The 17,972-nt window shown below is 48.3% G+C and overlaps 1 protein-coding gene across 3 annotated transcripts in view; it reads right to left on the bottom strand.

Moving 5' to 3' along the window:
• The window catches only part of LOC119956011 (1-phosphatidylinositol 4,5-bisphosphate phosphodiesterase beta-2-like), a 177,018-nt gene that overhangs the window by 102,217 nt on the left and 56,829 nt on the right, over positions 1 to 17,972 (bottom strand). For all 3 annotated transcript variants that reach the window (XM_038782709.1, XM_038782699.1, XM_038782718.1), the window contains exons 5-7: positions 16,219 to 16,298; positions 9,396 to 9,449; positions 8,865 to 8,940 (exon numbers count right to left, since the gene is read on the bottom strand). In XM_038782709.1, the coding sequence (XP_038638637.1) occupies positions 8,865 to 8,940; positions 9,396 to 9,449; positions 16,219 to 16,298 (210 nt within the window). The remainder of the gene's footprint in view (positions 1 to 8,864; positions 8,941 to 9,395; positions 9,450 to 16,218; positions 16,299 to 17,972) is intronic.

Genomic DNA, 17,972 nt, shown 5'->3' with positions numbered 1-17,972 from the left:
TTAGTTAAGCCACACTTGGAGTATAGTGTTTAATTCTGGTTGCCACACTACCAGAAGGCTGTGGAGGCTTAAGGGAGGGTGCAGAAGAGATTTACAAGGATGTTGCCTGGTATTGAGGGCATTAGCTATGAGGAGAAGTTGAATAAACGTGGTTTGTTCTCACTGGAAGGATGGAGGTTGAGGGGCGACCTGATAGAGGTCTACAAAATTATGAGGGGCATAGACAGAGTGGATAGTCAGAGGCTTTTTCCCAGGGTAGGAGGTCAATTACTAGGGGGCATAGGTTTAAGGTGCGAGGGGCAAGATTTAGAGGAGATGTACGAGGCAAGTTTTTTTACACAGAGGGGAGTGGGTGCCAGGAACTCTCTGCCGGAGGAGGTGGTGGAAGCAGAGACGATAGTGACATTTAAGGGGCATCTTGACAAATACATGAATAGGATGGGAATAGAGGGATACTGACTCTGGAAGTAAAGACGGGCTGCATGGTTGGCACAGGCTTGGAGGGCCGAAGGGCCTGTTCCTGTGCTGTACTTTTCTTTGTTCTTTGTTCTTAAATGCTCCGCTATAGTTTCAATAATTTCAGTTTTCCTTATCCCTGTAGGTAATCCTAATTCCAATTTACCTGCCAAATCCAACAGTTCAGCTTTCGGCACATTTTTCAATTTTGCCACAGTTATGTTATCCCCTTCCAAAAAAATGTGTTTGGACGAGAGTGAGAACCATTTCAAGAACATAGAAAATTACAGCACAGGAACAGGCCCTTCGCCCCCCCCCCCCCCACTCCTCCCCCCCCCCCCCCCCCAGCCTGCACCGATCCAGATCCTTTGTCTAAACCTGTCTCCTATTTTCCAAGGTCTACTTCCCTCTGTTCCCGCCCATTCAGATACCTGTCTAGATGCTTCTTAAATGATGCTATCGTGCCCGCCTCTACCACCTCCGCTGGTAAAGCGTTCCAGGTACCCACCACCCTCTGCATAAAAAACTTTCCACGCACATCTCCCTTAAACTTTCCCCCTCTCACCTTGAAATCGTGACCCCTTGTAACTGACACCCCCACTCTTGGGAAAAGCTTGTTGCTATCCACCCTGTCCATACCTCTCATAATTTTGTAGACCTCAATCAGGTCCCCCCTCAACCTCCGTCTTTCCAACGAAAACAATCCTAATCTACTCAACCTTTCTTCATAGCTAGCACCCTCCATACCAGGCAACATCCTGGTGAACCTCCTCTGCACCCTCTCCAAGGCATCCACATCCTTCTGGTAATGTGGCGACCAGAACTGCACGCAGTATTCCAAATGTGGCCGAACCAAAGTCGTATACAACTGTAACATGATCTGCCAACTCTTGTACTCAATACCCCGTCCGATGAAGGCAAGCATGCTGTATGCCTTCTTGACCACTCTATCAACCTGCGTTGCCACCTTCAGGGTACAATGGACCTGAACTCCCAGATCTCTGCACATCAATTTTCCCCAAGACCTTCCAAAATGCATCGCCTCGCATTTGCCTGGATTGAACTCCATCTGCCATTTCTCTGCCCAACTCTCCAATCTATCTGAATTTTGTTATATTCTCTGACAGTCATCCTCGCTATCTGCAACTCCACCAACCTTACTATCATCTGCAAACTTGCTAATCAGACCACCTATACCTTCCTCCAGGTCATTTATGTAGATAACAAACAACAGTGGTCCGAGTACGGATCCCTGTGGAACACCACTAGTCACCCTTCTCCATTTTGAGACACTCCCTTCCACCACTACTCTCTGTCTCCTGTTGCCCAGCCAGTTCTTTATCCATCTAGCTAGTACACCCTAAACCCCATACGACTTCACTTTTTCCATCAACCTGCCATGGGAAACCTTATCAAACGCCTTACTAAAGTCCATGTATACGACATCTACAGCCCTTCCCTCATCAATTAACTTTGTCACTTCCTCAAAGAATTCTATTAGGTTTGTAAGACATGACCTTCCCTACACAAAACCATGCTGCCTATCACTGATAAGTCTATTTTCTTCCAGATGTGAATAGATTCTATCCCTCAGTATCTTCTCCAACAGTTTGCCTACCACTGACGTCAAGCTCACAGGTCTATAATTCCCTGGATTATCCCTGCTACCCTTCTTAAACAAAGGGACAACATTAGCAATTCTCCAGTCCTCCGGGACCTCACCCGTGCTCAAGGATGCTGCAAAGATATCTGTTAAGGCCCCAGCTATTTCGACCCTCGCTTCCCTCAGTAACCTGGGATAGATCCCATCCGGTCCTGGGGACTTGTCCACCTTAATGTCTTTTAGAATACCCAAACCTTCCCCCTTCCGTATGACAACTTGACCGAGAGTATTTAAACATCCATCCCTAGCCTCAACATCCGTCTTGTCCCTCTCCTTTGTGAATACCGATGCAAAGTACTCATTAAGAATCTCACCCATTTCCTCTGAGTCCACGCATAAATTCCCTCTTTTGTCTTTAAGTGGGCCAATCCTTTCTCTAGTTACCCTCTTGCTCCTTACATACAAATAAAATGCTTTGGGATTTTCCTTAACCCTGTTAGCCAAAGATATTTCATGACCCCTTTTAGCCCTCTTTATTGCGCGTTTGAGATTCGTCCTACTTTTCCGATATTCCTCCAAAGTTTCATCAGTTTGGAGTTGCCTCGATCCTATGTATGTTTCCTTTTTCATCTTAGCTAGTCTCACAATTTCACCCGTCATCCATGGTTCCCTAATCTTGCCATTTCTATCTTTCATTTTCACAGGAACATGTCTGTCCTGCACTCTAATCAACCTTTCCTTATAAGACTTCCACATTTCAAATGTGGATTTACCCTTAAACAGCAGCTCCCAATCCACATTCCCTAGCTCCTGCCGAATTTTGTTGTACTCTGCCTTTCCCCAATTTAGTACTCTTTCTTTCGGACCCCTCTTGTCTCTTGTCCATGAGTATTCTAAAACTTACGGAATTGTGATCGCTATTCCCAAAGTAATCACCGACTGAAACATCAACCACCTGGCCAGGATCATTCCCCAATACCAGGTCCAGTATGGCCCCTTCCCGAGTTGGACTATTTACATACTGCTCTAAAAAACTCTTCTGGATGCTCCTTACAAACTCTGCTCCATCTACGCCTCCAACACTACACGAAACCCATTCAATGTTGGGGAAGTTAAAATCTCCCATCACAACCACCCTATTGCTCCTACATTTTTCTATAATCTGTCTGCATATTTGTACCTCTACTTCATGCTCGCTTTTGGGAGACCTGTAGTAAAGTCCCAACAATGTTACTGCTCCCTTCCTATTTCTCAGCTCCACCCATATTACCTCAGTGCTCGAATCCTCCATCGTGCCCTCCTTAATCACAGCTGTGATATCATCTCTGACGAGTAATGCAACTCCTCCATCCCTTCTACCTCCCTCTCTATCCCTCCTGAAGCATCTATACCCTGGGATATTCAGTTGCCAGTCCTGCCCTTCCCTCAACCAAGTCTCAGTAATACCAATAGCATCATATTCCCAGGTACTGATCCAAGCCCTAAGTTCATCTGCCTTACCTGCTACACTTCTCGCATTAAAACAAATGCACCTCAGACCACCTTTGCATTCATCATCTCTTCCCTGTCTACTCTTCCCCTTAGTCACATTGAGTTTATTGTCTCGTACCATCCTGGCTATAGTTGCTGCTTCTTTACTGACCTCTAACTTGCTAATCTGGTTCCCATCCCCCTGCCACATTAGTTTAAAACCTCCCCAACAGTGTTAGCAAAAGCACCCCCTAGGACATTGGTTCCAGTCCTGCCCAGGTGTAGACCATCCGGTTTGTAATGGTCCCACCACCCCCAGAACCGGTTCCAATGTCCCAAAAATCTGAACCCCCTCCCTCCTGCACCATCTCTCAAGCCACATATTCATTCTGACTATTCTTGAATTTCTACTCTGACTGTCCCGTGGCACTGGTAGCAATCCTGAGATTACTACCTTTGAGGTCCTACTTTTTAACTTATCTCCTAACTCCCTAAATTCTGATTGTAGGACCTCATCCCTTTTTTTACCTATATCGTTGGTGCCTATATGCACCACGACAACTGGCTGTTCACCCTCCCCCTTCAGTATGTCCTGCAGCCGATCGGAGACATCCCTGACCCGAGCACCCGGGAGGCAACATACCATTCAGGAGTCTCATTTTCGACCACAGAAACACCTGTCTACTCCCCTTACAATTAAATCCCCTATGACTATAGCCCTGTCAGTCTTTTTCCCGCCCTTCTGTGCAGCAGAGCTAGCCACGGTGCCATGAGCCTGGCTACTACTGCCTTCTCCTGGTGAGTCATCTCCCCCAACAGTATCCAAAACGGTATACCTGTTTTGGAGGGAGATGACCGCAGGGGACACCTGCACTGCCTTCCTGCTCTTTCTCTGCCTTTTGGTCACCCATTCCCTGTCTCCGTCACCAATCCTAATCTGCAGTGTGACCAACATACTGAATGTGCTATCCACGACCTCCTCAGCATCGCGGATGCTCCAAAGTGAGTCCATCCGCAGCTCCAGAGCCGTCATGCGGTCTAACAGGAGCTGCAGCTGGACACGCTTCCCGCACATGAAGAAGTCATGGGCATCGGCCGCGTCTCTGAACTCCCACATTGCGCACGAGGAGCATAACACGGGTCTGGGATCTCCTGCCATTTTTACCCTTTACCGTAACTCAGGGGTGGGCAAACTACGGCCCGTGGGCCGCATGCGGCCCGCCAAAGGTCTTTATGCGGCCCATTTTTTATTTTTTTTTACATTTTTTAAAATTAAGGCTGTTGGGTTACTGGTATAGGGTGGATACGTTGACTTGAGTAGGGTGATCATTGCTCGGCACAACATGTGTTTCATGTGAAGTTTCTACTTTAAAATATTAATTAATAAAAATTAATTGCTTTTTTTTCTTTAAACTGAGTTACTTTGTTTTTCAAATAAATGTGTTTCATGTAAAGTTTCTACTTTAAAATATTAATTAATAAAAATTTATTGCGTTTTTTTCCTTTAGAAACCTTTTATTTTGGCTATTTTAAATATTAATTATTTTACTTAATATACTATGCGGCCCTTTAAAATTGTGAATTTCTGAATGTGGCCCTTGCACAGAAAGGTTTGCCCACCCCTGCCTTAACTGATTACAAATATAGTATCAAATAATTAATAAGTGAAAGGAATAAAGATTTTAGGAGTCTTTTTCTGGGAATAACACCAGACTGGCAATGCCAACATGCCCAGGTGCCAAGGGGAGTACCAGGATGCCACCTTGCCCTGTCCCCAACCACCTTGGTCTTGAATGGCCTGGGAGACCCCCCCAGGTGCCATTACACTTGGTCCACACTAAAATGCTCCCTGGCAAGGTTTCCAGGTGAATCTACCGCAAGTACAAACCCATGATAATGGGTAGACAGAGTCTACAGGTTGCTGTGTTCTGCTGCTTCCTTGATCATGAAGGTACACATAGAACATAAAGATATGTTGCTACAAGTATTTATTCTCAACATGCTGGATGGTAACCATGCATTTCTACGTACAAACAATTCCATCTATGTTACTGTGAAACTAAGGGGCACGATGACTGTCCTCTTGTCCATCCTACTACCAAGTGTCCACCTCCTATCCGTCCCTCCGATATATATATGGTCTGTCTGGGTGTCTGGTTCCACATGCTGGTGGGAGGTCATAACTGTCCCGACATGCATTGGTCAGTGGCTATGTACACTGGTGCTGTTAAATAAAAATATATACATTGGTGCAACTATGTACAGTTATACATAGATATGCATGTGCACATATCACCAGTCAGACTATGTGTAATTCATCCACCATTGGCGGCCGATAGCCAGTATAGGCAAAAGTAGCAAACAATTCAGGTGGGCTCTTACATGCACCCAGAAATTGCCCAGCTTTTAACACTGTATGCAAGGCCCATGGCACCAGCATCAAATACCAGGGCCCAGAGGCTGCCGGTGGAGTGGTTGTAAAAAGTGTCCAGACTGAGCGGCTATAAATAAAAGGTCAGCCTGACATTCCCAATCTTCTAAAGCCAGCCAGTCATTCAGGTCAGTTTTACTGTCAGTTGCTACATATAGAAACTGCTACTGCTACTTCCGACCTTTGGGAAACTTTGTAGTTCCATGATTTATTTTTAAAAGTTCACTTTTAAGATCACGAAGCTGCCGGAAGGTCAAGATCAATTCCTATTCACGGCAACTGTCAGGAGAAGGCTCTCGGCTGAATATTCGGCAGAGGGCTGGTTGTGACTGGGCCACGCAAAGAGGGTGAGTGCGAGGCCCCCAAATGTGTACATCTGCCTCTGGCAGTTGGGTGGTTCAGAGGTGGCGGGCTGAGGGGATGATGTGAGGGGGGGGGGGGGGGGGGGGGGGGGGGGGGGGGGGTGGAGTTGTGGGGAGGCTAGATGTGCTGGTGAGGGCTGGCAGGACACTTTAAAGGTTTGGTACCACAAAGTTAACTACTGTGCACTTTCAAAATTTTCTTTTTGAATTTAACCCAGCATTTCAAGAGTCGTCTTTATTTTCATCACGCCCGAGATACAATTCTGATGATTTGCTGTGCTGATGTACCAGAGACTTGAGAATCTTGGGACTCATCAAAATGAATGTAAGAACAGGGAGTGACCCAAAAGGAGCGTTGACTCACTATCGGCAGTTTCATTATTCTTGCAAAATCTGGGAATGAAATCCTTATTTGTCACTCGGAGATTATTTAAACAAAGATTTTACAATCTCTACTCCATCCTATGTTCACCCCAGATCGAGTGTAAATTCAGATTGTATAACACAATTCGTATGACAGCTTCTGGGGCAGGGGAAACAATCCAGTTCTTGAGTTAAGGACGTACTGAATTTATGTACCATGTATCATCTCTGAAAAATTCAGATCCAACAATTCAATCTTAATTTTTCCTGAGCTGCTGGGAGATGTCTGATTGACAAATCTGGGAATAGTGTTATTAGTGTAAATGGGTAGAAGGAGCAGATGCCATTTATGGTATGTTATGGGGTGGCACCAGATAAGTCTGAATGGTATGGTTATATTAGCTACAGAGTTTAATTGTTTTCTAAATGCACTGAATCCTTTAGCCACTTTTCTAACATCAGTTGATTGCTCTGTGATTAATTATCCTCAGAGAATCAGCATTGGGCCTTTAATTTTGCCACTGCTGCAGCCACTGGGCCGATAGCATACAAGTTAATGGAAGTAAGACAAAACCTACATTTGTACAGCACCTTTCGCAATGTCCAAAATCACCTTACAGCAAATTAAGAACTTTGAGTTCTAGCTACTGGTATAATGTAGACATTATTATCAAATGGCAGAGGATTGAAAGGCAGAATGGCTTACTCAGCTCCGACTCTGCACAGGGTGAAAGAGAACGAGGAGAGCGGCAGAGACACAGGGTGAAAGAGAGCGAGGAGAGAGGCAGAGACGCAGGGTGAAAGAGAGCGAGGAGAGCGGCAGAGACACAGGGTGAAAGAGAGCGAGGAGAGAGGCAGAGACACAGGGTGAAAGAGAGCGAGGAGAGAGGCAGAGACGCAGGGTGAAAGAGCGAGAGGAGAGCGGCAGAGACGCAGGGTAAAAGGGCGAGAGGAAAGCGGCAGAGACACAGGGTAAAAGAGCGAGAGGAGAGAGGCAGAGGAACAGGGTGAAAGAGAGCGAGGAGAGAGGCAGAGACATAGGGTAAAAGAGCGGGAGGAGAGCAGCTGGAAACACAGAATCCAGCACCGTAGGACAGAGGCAGAATAGAGGTTCAATTGATGTCATACCTCCACAAAGGAGGTTGGGAGGACAATAGGGTGACTGAAGATGACGTTCCCCCATCTGGACCATTCCAGGGATGCTCTGCAATACACTCCAGAGTGAGTGTTAGTTATTGCTGTGCTCTGCCCAGCTGGCACGAGCACTGGTGCCCAGGAGTATGAGGATACTGAGGCAGCTCCACACCCCTCAGAGGAAGACTTTATAGGTGGATCTGATGCAGAGCTGGTGCAGGCACAGCCTTTCCCAGCCTCACTGGCAATGGAATTGGAGGCAGCCAGCTGAATCTGTTGTCATGTCCGCCCTGATGACCTGTGCGCCAAGCAACACGGTACGCAGACCCTCTGGGATATCCGCTAGATCTTCCCGTGCATCCCACTGGACATCCAGCATCTGTCGCCTGATGTATGAATCTAGAGGTTTATCATCTGCCTCGGGCTCAGCCTCATCCTGAGCACCAGCAGTCCTCCAACAGCTGGTGCCTTGGGCACACTCTGCCTCCACCAGCTCCTCATGGCAATGTGCTGTGTCCACCCCTCAGTGCACCACATCTGAGCCTGTGACCTGAGGCCCAACAGTGTGTGCTTGTATCTGCGAGAAAGGTTGTGACGCGGGTGGATCTGTCAGCATCACTTCCTCAGGTGTCAAATGGGGGTATTCTGGGTATTCGTGACCTCTGAGAAGGACTGTAATCTCTGGGAGTCTGTAATCTCCAGAGGAGCTGTATCTCAGACAGGGTGCGGGTCAAATGTAATCTCTACGAGTCTGTAATCTTGGAAGGGGGACTGTAATCTCTGGAGGGACTGTAATCTTGGACAGGGTTTGGAATGAACTGTAATGTCTAGGAGTCTGTAATTTCCCGGGGGGGGGGGGGGTACTGGAATCTCAGAGGAGGGGGTCTGTAATCTCTCAGGGAACTGTAATTTCGTGGAGGCTGTTATCTCCAATGCAGAAAGTGGTTTCCAGACTTGTGGGGACCACCTTGCTTCAGGGCTGTTTGGTTGAAGCCCAGGAGGTTATGTTTCCGTCGTTTAGGCTTTGGGTAGAACTGACACTCACCTTGAGGCTGGGGAGGTGACTGTCAAGCAGCGCTGCCTCTACTCGCTTCCGGTCCGCTGGAAACATCTGGTAAATGCTGCAGACAAGTAATAACTCAAATATTACTGACTTATTATTTATTATACTTATTATTACTTATTTATTATAAGACCAGTTTACTGCTATTGAATCATTTAAATATCAGGATTTGTGCCAATATTCACTGACTAGTCAGATAGGGAATTACATTTTTCACATCTGCACTTTTATAAATCAGAAGCTAAGATTATTTTTTTCAAATTCTCTGGGGCAGCACGATGGCGCAGTGGGTAGCATTGCTGCCTCACGGCGCCGAGGTCCCAGGTTCGAATCCCGGCTCTGGGTCACTGTCCGTGTGGAGTTTGCACATTCTCCCCGTGTCTGCGTGGGTTTCGCCCCCACAACCCAAAGATGTGCAGTGTAGATGGATCGGCCACGCTAAATTGCCCCTTAATTGGAAAAAACAAATTGGGTACTCTAAATTTTTTTTTAATTTTAAAATTCTCAACATACTTTTTGACTGGAATCCGTCTCTCTTCATTCACAAATAATTTTATTTTTGTGAACCTGTGGAATAAAATGATAAAATTAGCCAGATTTCCTGTTTGACTGGAGTGCTCAACAACCACATCAGAAGCTAATTAATGATCACTTAAGGGCCTCATCCTGCCATTGCTGCAGACGGGACTGTCACAATGCGGCACGCATGACATGTATGGCCAGATCCTCACATACACGGGGAAGGGTCCCCCAGTCTAAGGCACTCAGTGCCTGAGTCAGGAACCGGACATTGGGATGGGGATGGCCCAATGTGAGACATCCCCCTGCCCTTCCTGCTGACTCCCTTGCATTCCTCACCCTGCAGCCCCCACTCCATTAAATCCTTCTCCCGCCTACATTACTAACGCGAGGCCTAGGCCGCTTCACTATTCGGGGATCTGGCGCTTGCTTTCTGGCACCAGCCATGGCCTCCTCAGTAACGCTGCTGAGTAAAAGAGCTGCTGGCCTCTGATTGGCTGGTAGCTCTCGGTACGTGAGACTTCTGCCCCCAGGGTCTTCCAGGGCAAGGCCTTGTCACTGCCTGATTGGATTTCCAGCCAGCAGTGAGACCCCTGGCATTTCAACAAGATGTTGTCTAGTGTGTTGCAGTGTAGTAAGGCACAAATGAGGAGCATGTGGGGTAGGCCTGGCTTTTAGAATTTACAACTGACATATATGAACTACAGCCTTAATAAATGCCTGTCTCAGTCAGTGGCTTTACTAAACTGGCTGGAAATGGCAGGCTACTGTGCTTGCCTCATGACAGAGTCACGTGGCTATGGCAAACCAGTTAGTCAGGTTGCACAAGATTACATTCACAAAGCCTAAACATCTCCCTTTTCATACAAACATCTCCTTTTGCCTCGTGACCAAAATACACATTTGCATGCACGATCCTTGTGGTGAATGTATAATATGTATAATTCACACTGTGTCTCTGTGGGCTCCATCTGTGAGCTGTTGCGCGGCTCTGCCCACAGGGGGAGATGAGGAGCTTATACAGGGCTCCACCCTCGGCTCCGCCCATGGCTCTGCCCATGGCCCCTCCCACTACCAGAAGTATAAAGTGCTGCAGCCGTGTGAGCCTGCCCTCAGTTCTTCTGGTCGCAGGCAGGCTCAGTTGTAAGTCTATTAAAACCACAGTTTACTTCCAATCGTGTCTCGAGTGAATTGATGGTCACACCATGTTCATCTTTGGCTGATAGAGCACTTCTCTTGCCTTTCTCAGAGTCAATTCAATGCCTTGATTTCTGACATAGATGTGCTTCAGCATCTCTCCCCTCATCTCCTTTGGGGTTATTACTCCACTTCCTTTGTACAAGATGCCATCTTGGACCATCAATTTAGTTTAGTATGCCCAACATGCTCTTGTGACCATTGGTGTGTCCTTGATGCTGGGAGGCCATCCTTTCATCATTACTTCTTGTGGCGCTTGTAGAGTTACATCTTGTTGGGTAATTCGCTTTATTTGAACAAGGTCAGATTCATTGGGCTAGATTCTCCAATTTTGTCCGGAGGAAGCTTTTGGTCTTACGGCCATAAAGCCGATGCTCAGCCCAGTGGGGGGGGTAGCAGCCCCAGCTTTACCTGCAGATATGACGGAGAATGGCCAGGTCCGTGGTTGTGCATGCGCATGCGATGACCTGCGACAGCCACTCATTACAACATGGCGCCGGCCGCGAGCAAAGCCGGCCTGCCAGATTGTGCCCTCCTGTAACCCCACTCCCCACCCTCGGACCACTCCCCATCAGTCCTCCTAGCTCCTGCCGAAGCCTCCCCTGCCAACGAAGCCTCCCCCACCCCGCACCTGCCGGACAGCGACCAGAATGTTGTTAAAAAGCTGATGCTTACGTCCAACTTCACTTGCCAATGACCATCCTTCACATCTCGTGTGGTGAATACCTTTGCCTAGGCAATTTGCAGCAAAAGTTCCTTCCATTATTGTCATGGGGTGACAATTCACCTGATTATGGAGCTGCGCTCCGAAAGCTCGTGTTTGAATCAAACCTGTTGGGCTTTAACCTGGTGTTGTAAGACTTCTTACTGTGCTCACCCCAGTCCAACGCTGGCATCTCCGCATCATGTCATGGGGTAGTGAGAGCTCTTCAGCATTTTATTTAGATCCTTTGGGTTGAAGCATACTATAGCTTTCCAGGTGGTTTCATTGCTGCCAGGCCTCCAAACCAGTCTTTAGGAGTTGTCACTTTACTTTGATTAGTCCCCTCTTTTCCTGCTCTTATAACTTGTTCCTTTTGTCTTGACTTAAGGGTAGCTGGAATTCTTCTCTTAGTCTTATACTCTCATCCACTTGTAGATGATATTGGGGTGGCATGGTGGCACAGTACTTAGCATTGTTGCATCATAGCGCCAGGGATCCAGATTCAATTCCGGCCTTGGGTGACTGTCTGTGTGGAGTTTGCACGTTCTCTCTGTGACTGCGTGGGTTTCCTCCGGGTGCTCCGGTTTCTTCCCACAGTCAGAATATGTGCAGGTTAGGTTAAATGGCCATGCTAAATTGCCCCTTAGTGTCCAACAGGTTAGGTGGGGTTACTGGGTTACGGGCTAGGGGCCTGACCCTAGATAGGGTGCTCTTTCAGAGGGTCAGTGCAGACACGATGGGCTGAATGGCCTCCTTCTGCACTGTAGGGATCAATGATAGTCTCCTGTTGGACATCCCAACCCTGTAAGCACATCTTTGTGCTCCTCTCGGATCGGTTGATCACTGGTTTAGTGCACTGTGACACTCCAAGCTCTAGGCTTGCTTCAGCTGAGATATAGATGTTTCATAGAATTTACAATGCAGAAGGAGGCCATTCGGCCCGTCGAGTCTGCACCGGTTCTTGGAAAGAGCAACCTACCCAAGGTCAACACCTCCACCTTATCCCCATAACCCAGTAACCCCACCCAACACTAAGTGCAATTTTGGTCACTAAGGGCAATTTATCATGGCCAATCCACCTAACCTGCACATCTTTGGACTGTGGGAGGAAACCGGAGCACCCGGAGGAAACCCACGCACACACGGGGAGGATGTGCAGACTCCGCACAGACAGTGACCCAAGCCGGAATCGAACCTGGGACCCTGGAGCTGTGAAGCAGTTGTGCTATCCACAATGCTACCGTGCTGCCCCTTATGTTCCATCTGTGATCCGGAATTCTAGAGCTTCCTTCCTGCCATTGCATCGGGCCATCAAACTAACTTGTCCTCTCAGTATGAATATAGTGCCATCATATAGCTTCAATCTTACTTCTAAGGGCTTCATTTTCAGACCTCCATGTTGATCCACTTCACACAGTTCTGCGAAGGTCATTGCGTCGCATGAGGCACCGGTGTCCAAATGGCCTGTCTTGTTTGCCTGATATCATGAAGACTACAAAAGGAGAGTAACAGTAACAAACCATTTGTCTCCTATAGACTTGACTGAATCAGTTTGTTGTATCATGTATAGTCCTTCATCAGGCGGTTCTGCTGATATCGCTCCAATAGCCTTCAGTATCGGCTTGTTCTGCTTTTTTCTGGTCAAACAGCTGCGTGCATAATGATTTTGCTCCTTGCGGTTAAAACACTGCTCTCCCCATCCTGGGAAATCCTTATTTTCCTGCGTTTGCTGTCTCCAACAGTATTTGCACCCGGCTCTTGGTCTGCTTCTGGGCTGTCTCTCAGCATCATGTATCTCCTGGTCTGTTCTGCCATACATATACTGCAGTTGATGTTTCACAACCTCTGTATTTTGACTCACGCCTATCACTTTCTTCAGCATAAATTCCTCATCTGTCAGTAGACTTGCTCTGGCCGAGGGAGATCTCGGGCGCAATTCTCCGCTCCTGCACGACATCGGGAAGGCCGGCGTGAACTCGGCCGAATTTCACGACGGCATTGGAGGCCGCTCCTCGCACCCTACTCACCTCCGCGCCCCCCCCCCCCCCCCCCCCCCCCCCCCAAGGGGGCTAGGAGCGGCGTTGTGAGAAACTCGGCCGCCGGGCCTTGACGCTTGCGTCAAAACTGCGCGCCGAGAATGACGTGACGGCGGCGCCTAAGTGACGTCAGCCGCGCATGCGCGGATGCCGTCTTCCCCTCCGCTGCCCCGCAAGACGTGGCGGCTTGATCTTGCGGGACGGCGGAGGGGAAAGAGTGCGTCTCTTGGAGACGACAGCCCGACGATCGGTGGGCACCGATCGCGGGCCAGTCCCCTCCCGAGCACGGCCATGGTGCTCAATCCCCTCTCCGCCCCTCACAGCCCCCAAACTTATCTTTCGCGCTATATTCACGACGGCAGCGACCAGGTGTGGTTGCCGCCGGCGTGAACAGGTCAGGAACGTCAGGCCGCTCGGCCCATCCGGGCCGGAGAATCACCAGTCGCCGTGAAAAACGGCATGTGGCGATTCTCCGAGCGGAGGATGGGAGAATCGCGGGGGGGGTGCCAGGGCGGCGTGTCATGATTCGCCCGGCCCTCCCGCGATTCTCCCACCCGGCGTGGGGAGCGGAGAATCGCGCTCCTCATTCCTGAGATTAATCTATCTTTAATCAGATCAGCTTTTAGCTGTCTGAATTCACATGATTCTGCCAGCCGCATTACTGCCATCACATACTATTCAACAGTCTCATTTTTACTCTGAACTCTCATGTTGAATACATAAAATTCATATGTAACATTCACTCACGTTCAAATTGTTCATTCAAGGCTTTAAAACTGTCGTCTTTCTTCTTTGCTCATCTGTTAGATTTAGATTGATTTACACTTCTCCAACAGTGTTTAGTGTGGCGACTCTTCAGGCTTGTTACCATTGTAGCCATCTCAGATGGCCACCTGCAAAGGACCATGGGAATTATGGCTAACCCAGGACTCAGACACACTCAGAACTTGTGTGTGTATTTGCAACCCAGGTAGCTAGACTTAACTGAAACCCCCGCTCGTTTGCATTCTAATGGCCCATTTCCCCAGGACAAAAGGACTGTACTCAGGTAACCGATACAGATGCAGACTAACCGGCGCCACTCCCTTTGCTAAGAAAGCCCAAACAGCCAAGGTCAATGACCGCTCAGGATACGCCCAGACATCAAGCCATCAACCCTTTATTGGCCAAAATCAAAGGCAGTGATCGAAGCCTGTCAAATTATTGGGTCCAATGCTAAGGACCACCCAAAAGAGTGCAAAATCCCAGAGGGATAAAAAGAGACACAGCCATGTGTTCTCTTGGATCCGGCCTATGCCAACCCAGGTGCAGCATAACGACCAGACAGACAAGTTCAAGACCAATGATCGCTACCAGACGGATGAGCCCAGCAGAAACAGAGCCACTTCTTCCTCCCAGCCATGCAAGATCCGAACAAAGGCCTTGTTCATCTGCAAAGAGCCGGTTGCCCTGAAGTTAAGTAAATGTTATTGTAGTTGTTAGGTGTAGTTTAACTTGTAGTGTTTTATGTTGCATGTCAAAGTAATCCTTGTGCATAAATAAACCATCTTTGAACTTGAACTGACTAACTGGTTGTATGGTCCTTTGATCGATATCCGGTAAAGCCTTGTGGTGGTATCATTTGATACCTGGCGACTCTGAAAAGCAATATTATCATTAATAACTGCATATGTACTTAATTTGCCAACATTATTGGTGATGCTGGTGGGATAGTATTCCACTCATTAAAAAGAGCAACACTATTGGCGTCTCCGGTGCCAATTGGCAACACCATTGTAAGTGGGAAAAATACCAGTTTTGCCACATATCACCATCCACTATTACTGGAGGTGGTATTGGAAAATTTACTGCAACCACTTTTACTCACTTGGTAATTTTCATTTTGCTCACTCTGTCATTTTTTTGCAGCCTTTGTTGGCAGTCCTATTGTATCTGCTTTTCCTTTGTCCTTTTCTCTACAGCCAGTCATTTCACTTACAGCCTGGTTGTCCTTTATTCAGCAGCTTTTTTTTGCAGATTTGTACTTTTTTGTGTATCTTTCCGAGCTGTGTCTCACACACATCCCTTCTGGGTGGATTTTACATGTGGATATCTGGATCATGCGCATATAAAATTTGAGGTGCTGGCATTGGGACACGAATCGAACATCAATATGCCAATTTCCCATGTTACTAAAGTCGGATTGGAACTGAAATCGGCAGCACAGACACTGTTTATGAAACAACTCATTAAAGGGCAAATTGAACTTATTAACAAGGCAATTGACCCAAAAGATACTAACTCTGGTGAAAAACCAGGAAGGAAGAGTGGGTGCCTACTTTGGGAGGTGCCAACCTTCCACCCCAAGGTAGATACCCACTTTTTTGTGCCTCTACCCTAGCCTCCAAAGCACGCACCCCGTTCCTATCTCTATTAGGGTTCCCAAACCCCTCCCCCAATAATACCAGACTGATCCATGCTGTCCTCTTCATGCAACTAACTGCTATCAGTCCCAGCAGTGCCCACAACTGAGGGGCGGGAATCCCACTCTACTTGCTCAGCCCACCTGCAGCATAATATCACTGTGGGGCAATTTTATTCAAAGTTGGTTTGTGACCAACTTGTCGAACAGGGCAGAGACTACCCAAGTGTTAAAAATACACCCCTCGCCCCACCCCACCGAATGTTCACACCTCAAATTCACACACACACACACACACATACTCACTCACACATGTAGGACTCTCATATTTAAACTTACTCTCCCTCACACCCCCACCCACATTCTCTCTTTCAGACATGCATGTTGTGAGGGGTATAGTATTTTCAAGAATCACTTTCAGTAACTCGATGATTTACAGGCAGAATCCAATTTCTGTACATAGCTTTGGGGATCACTTACATTTTACTGATGCTGGCAGATCGAGGAGGGTTCTGACTCAGTGCATGGGTAGCGATTGTCAGGATTTCATCCGCCCAGCCCTAAACAAGAAGACAAGGGAAAGGTGCAGATGATGTTTTGGAGAACATGAACCCGTTGCTGCATTACCTATACACAGTCCACCAGCACATCGTAGGAAGCAAAGCAATTAAAGATCCAGCATACAAATCAACAATTGGTTTAACTGCATAGTATTTGGGCCCTGACTTTCAAAACAAGTAAGAAGTCTTACAACACCAGGTTAAAGTCCAACAGGTTGTCCACCTGGTGTTATAAGACTTCTTACTGTGCTCACCCCAGTCCAATGTCGGCATCTCCACGTCATTTCAAAACAAGGCATAGTTATCCTGAAAAGAGCCCTGTCACTGATAAACCACTCCCTCACACCTCCAACTCACACTCACTCCCTCCCTCACACCTCCAACTCACACTCACTTCCTCCCTCACACCTCCAACTCACACTCACTTCCTCCCTCACACCTCCAACTCACACTCACTTCCTCCCTCACACCTCCAACTCACTCACTTCCTCCCTCACACCTTCATCTCACACTCACTCCCTCCCTCACACCTCCAACTCACTCACTCCCTCCCTCACACCTCCAACTCACACATCACTTCCTCCCTCACACCTTCAACTCACACTCACTTCCTCCCTCACACCTCCAACTCACACTCACTTCCTCCCCTCACACCTCCAACTCACACTCACTCCCTCCCTCACACCTCCAACTCACTCACTCCCACCCTCACACCTCCAACTCACTCACTCCCTCCCTCACACCTCCAACTCACTCACTCCCTCCCTCACACCTCCAACTCACAATCACTCCCTCCCTCACACCTCCAACTCACACATCACTTCCTCCCTCACACCTTCAACTCACACTCACTTCCTCCCTCACACCTCCAACTCACACTCACTTCCTCCCCTCACACCTCCAACTCACACTCACTCCCTCCCACACACCTCCAACTCACTCACTCCCACCCTCACACCTCCAACTCACTCACTCCCTCCCTCACACCTCCAACTCACTCACTCCCTCCCTCACACCTCCAACTCACAATCACTCCCTCCCCTACACCTCCAGCTCACACTCGCTTCCTCCCTCACACCTCCAACTCACACTCACTTCCTCCCCTCACACCTCCAACTCACACTCACTCCCTCCCTCACACCCCCAACTTACTCCCTCCCTCCCTCACACCTCCAACTCACTCACTTCCTCCCTCACACCTTCAACTCACTCACTTCCTCCCTCACACCTCCAACTCACTCACTCCCTCCCCTCACACCTTCAACTCCCACTCACTCCCTCCCCTTACACATCCAGCTCACACTCACTCTCTCCCATCACCTCTCTAATTCACATTCACTCCCCTCACACCTCCAACTCACATTCACTCCCTCCCCTCACACCGCCAGCTCAAACTCACTCCCTCCCCTCACACCTCCAACTCACACTCACTCCCTCCCCTCACACCACCAGCTCATACTCACTCCCTCCCCTCACAACTCCAACTCACACTCACTCCCTCCCCTTACACCTTCAACTCACACTCACTCCCTCCCCTCACATCTCCAACTCACAGGACCGGGTTCGATCCCGGCCCCGGGTCACGATCTGTGTGAAGTTTGCACATTCTCCCCGTGTCTGCGTGGGTTTCACCCCCACAACCCAAAGATGTGCAGGGTAGGTGGATTGGCCACG

This window comes from Scyliorhinus canicula, chromosome 2 (assembly GCF_902713615.1).
Source record: "Scyliorhinus canicula chromosome 2, sScyCan1.1, whole genome shotgun sequence".
Lineage (NCBI taxonomy): Eukaryota > Metazoa > Chordata > Chondrichthyes > Carcharhiniformes > Scyliorhinidae > Scyliorhinus > Scyliorhinus canicula.
The sequence above is the reverse complement of the archived record's forward strand: the minus strand, read 5'-3'. Positions and strand labels throughout refer to the sequence as shown.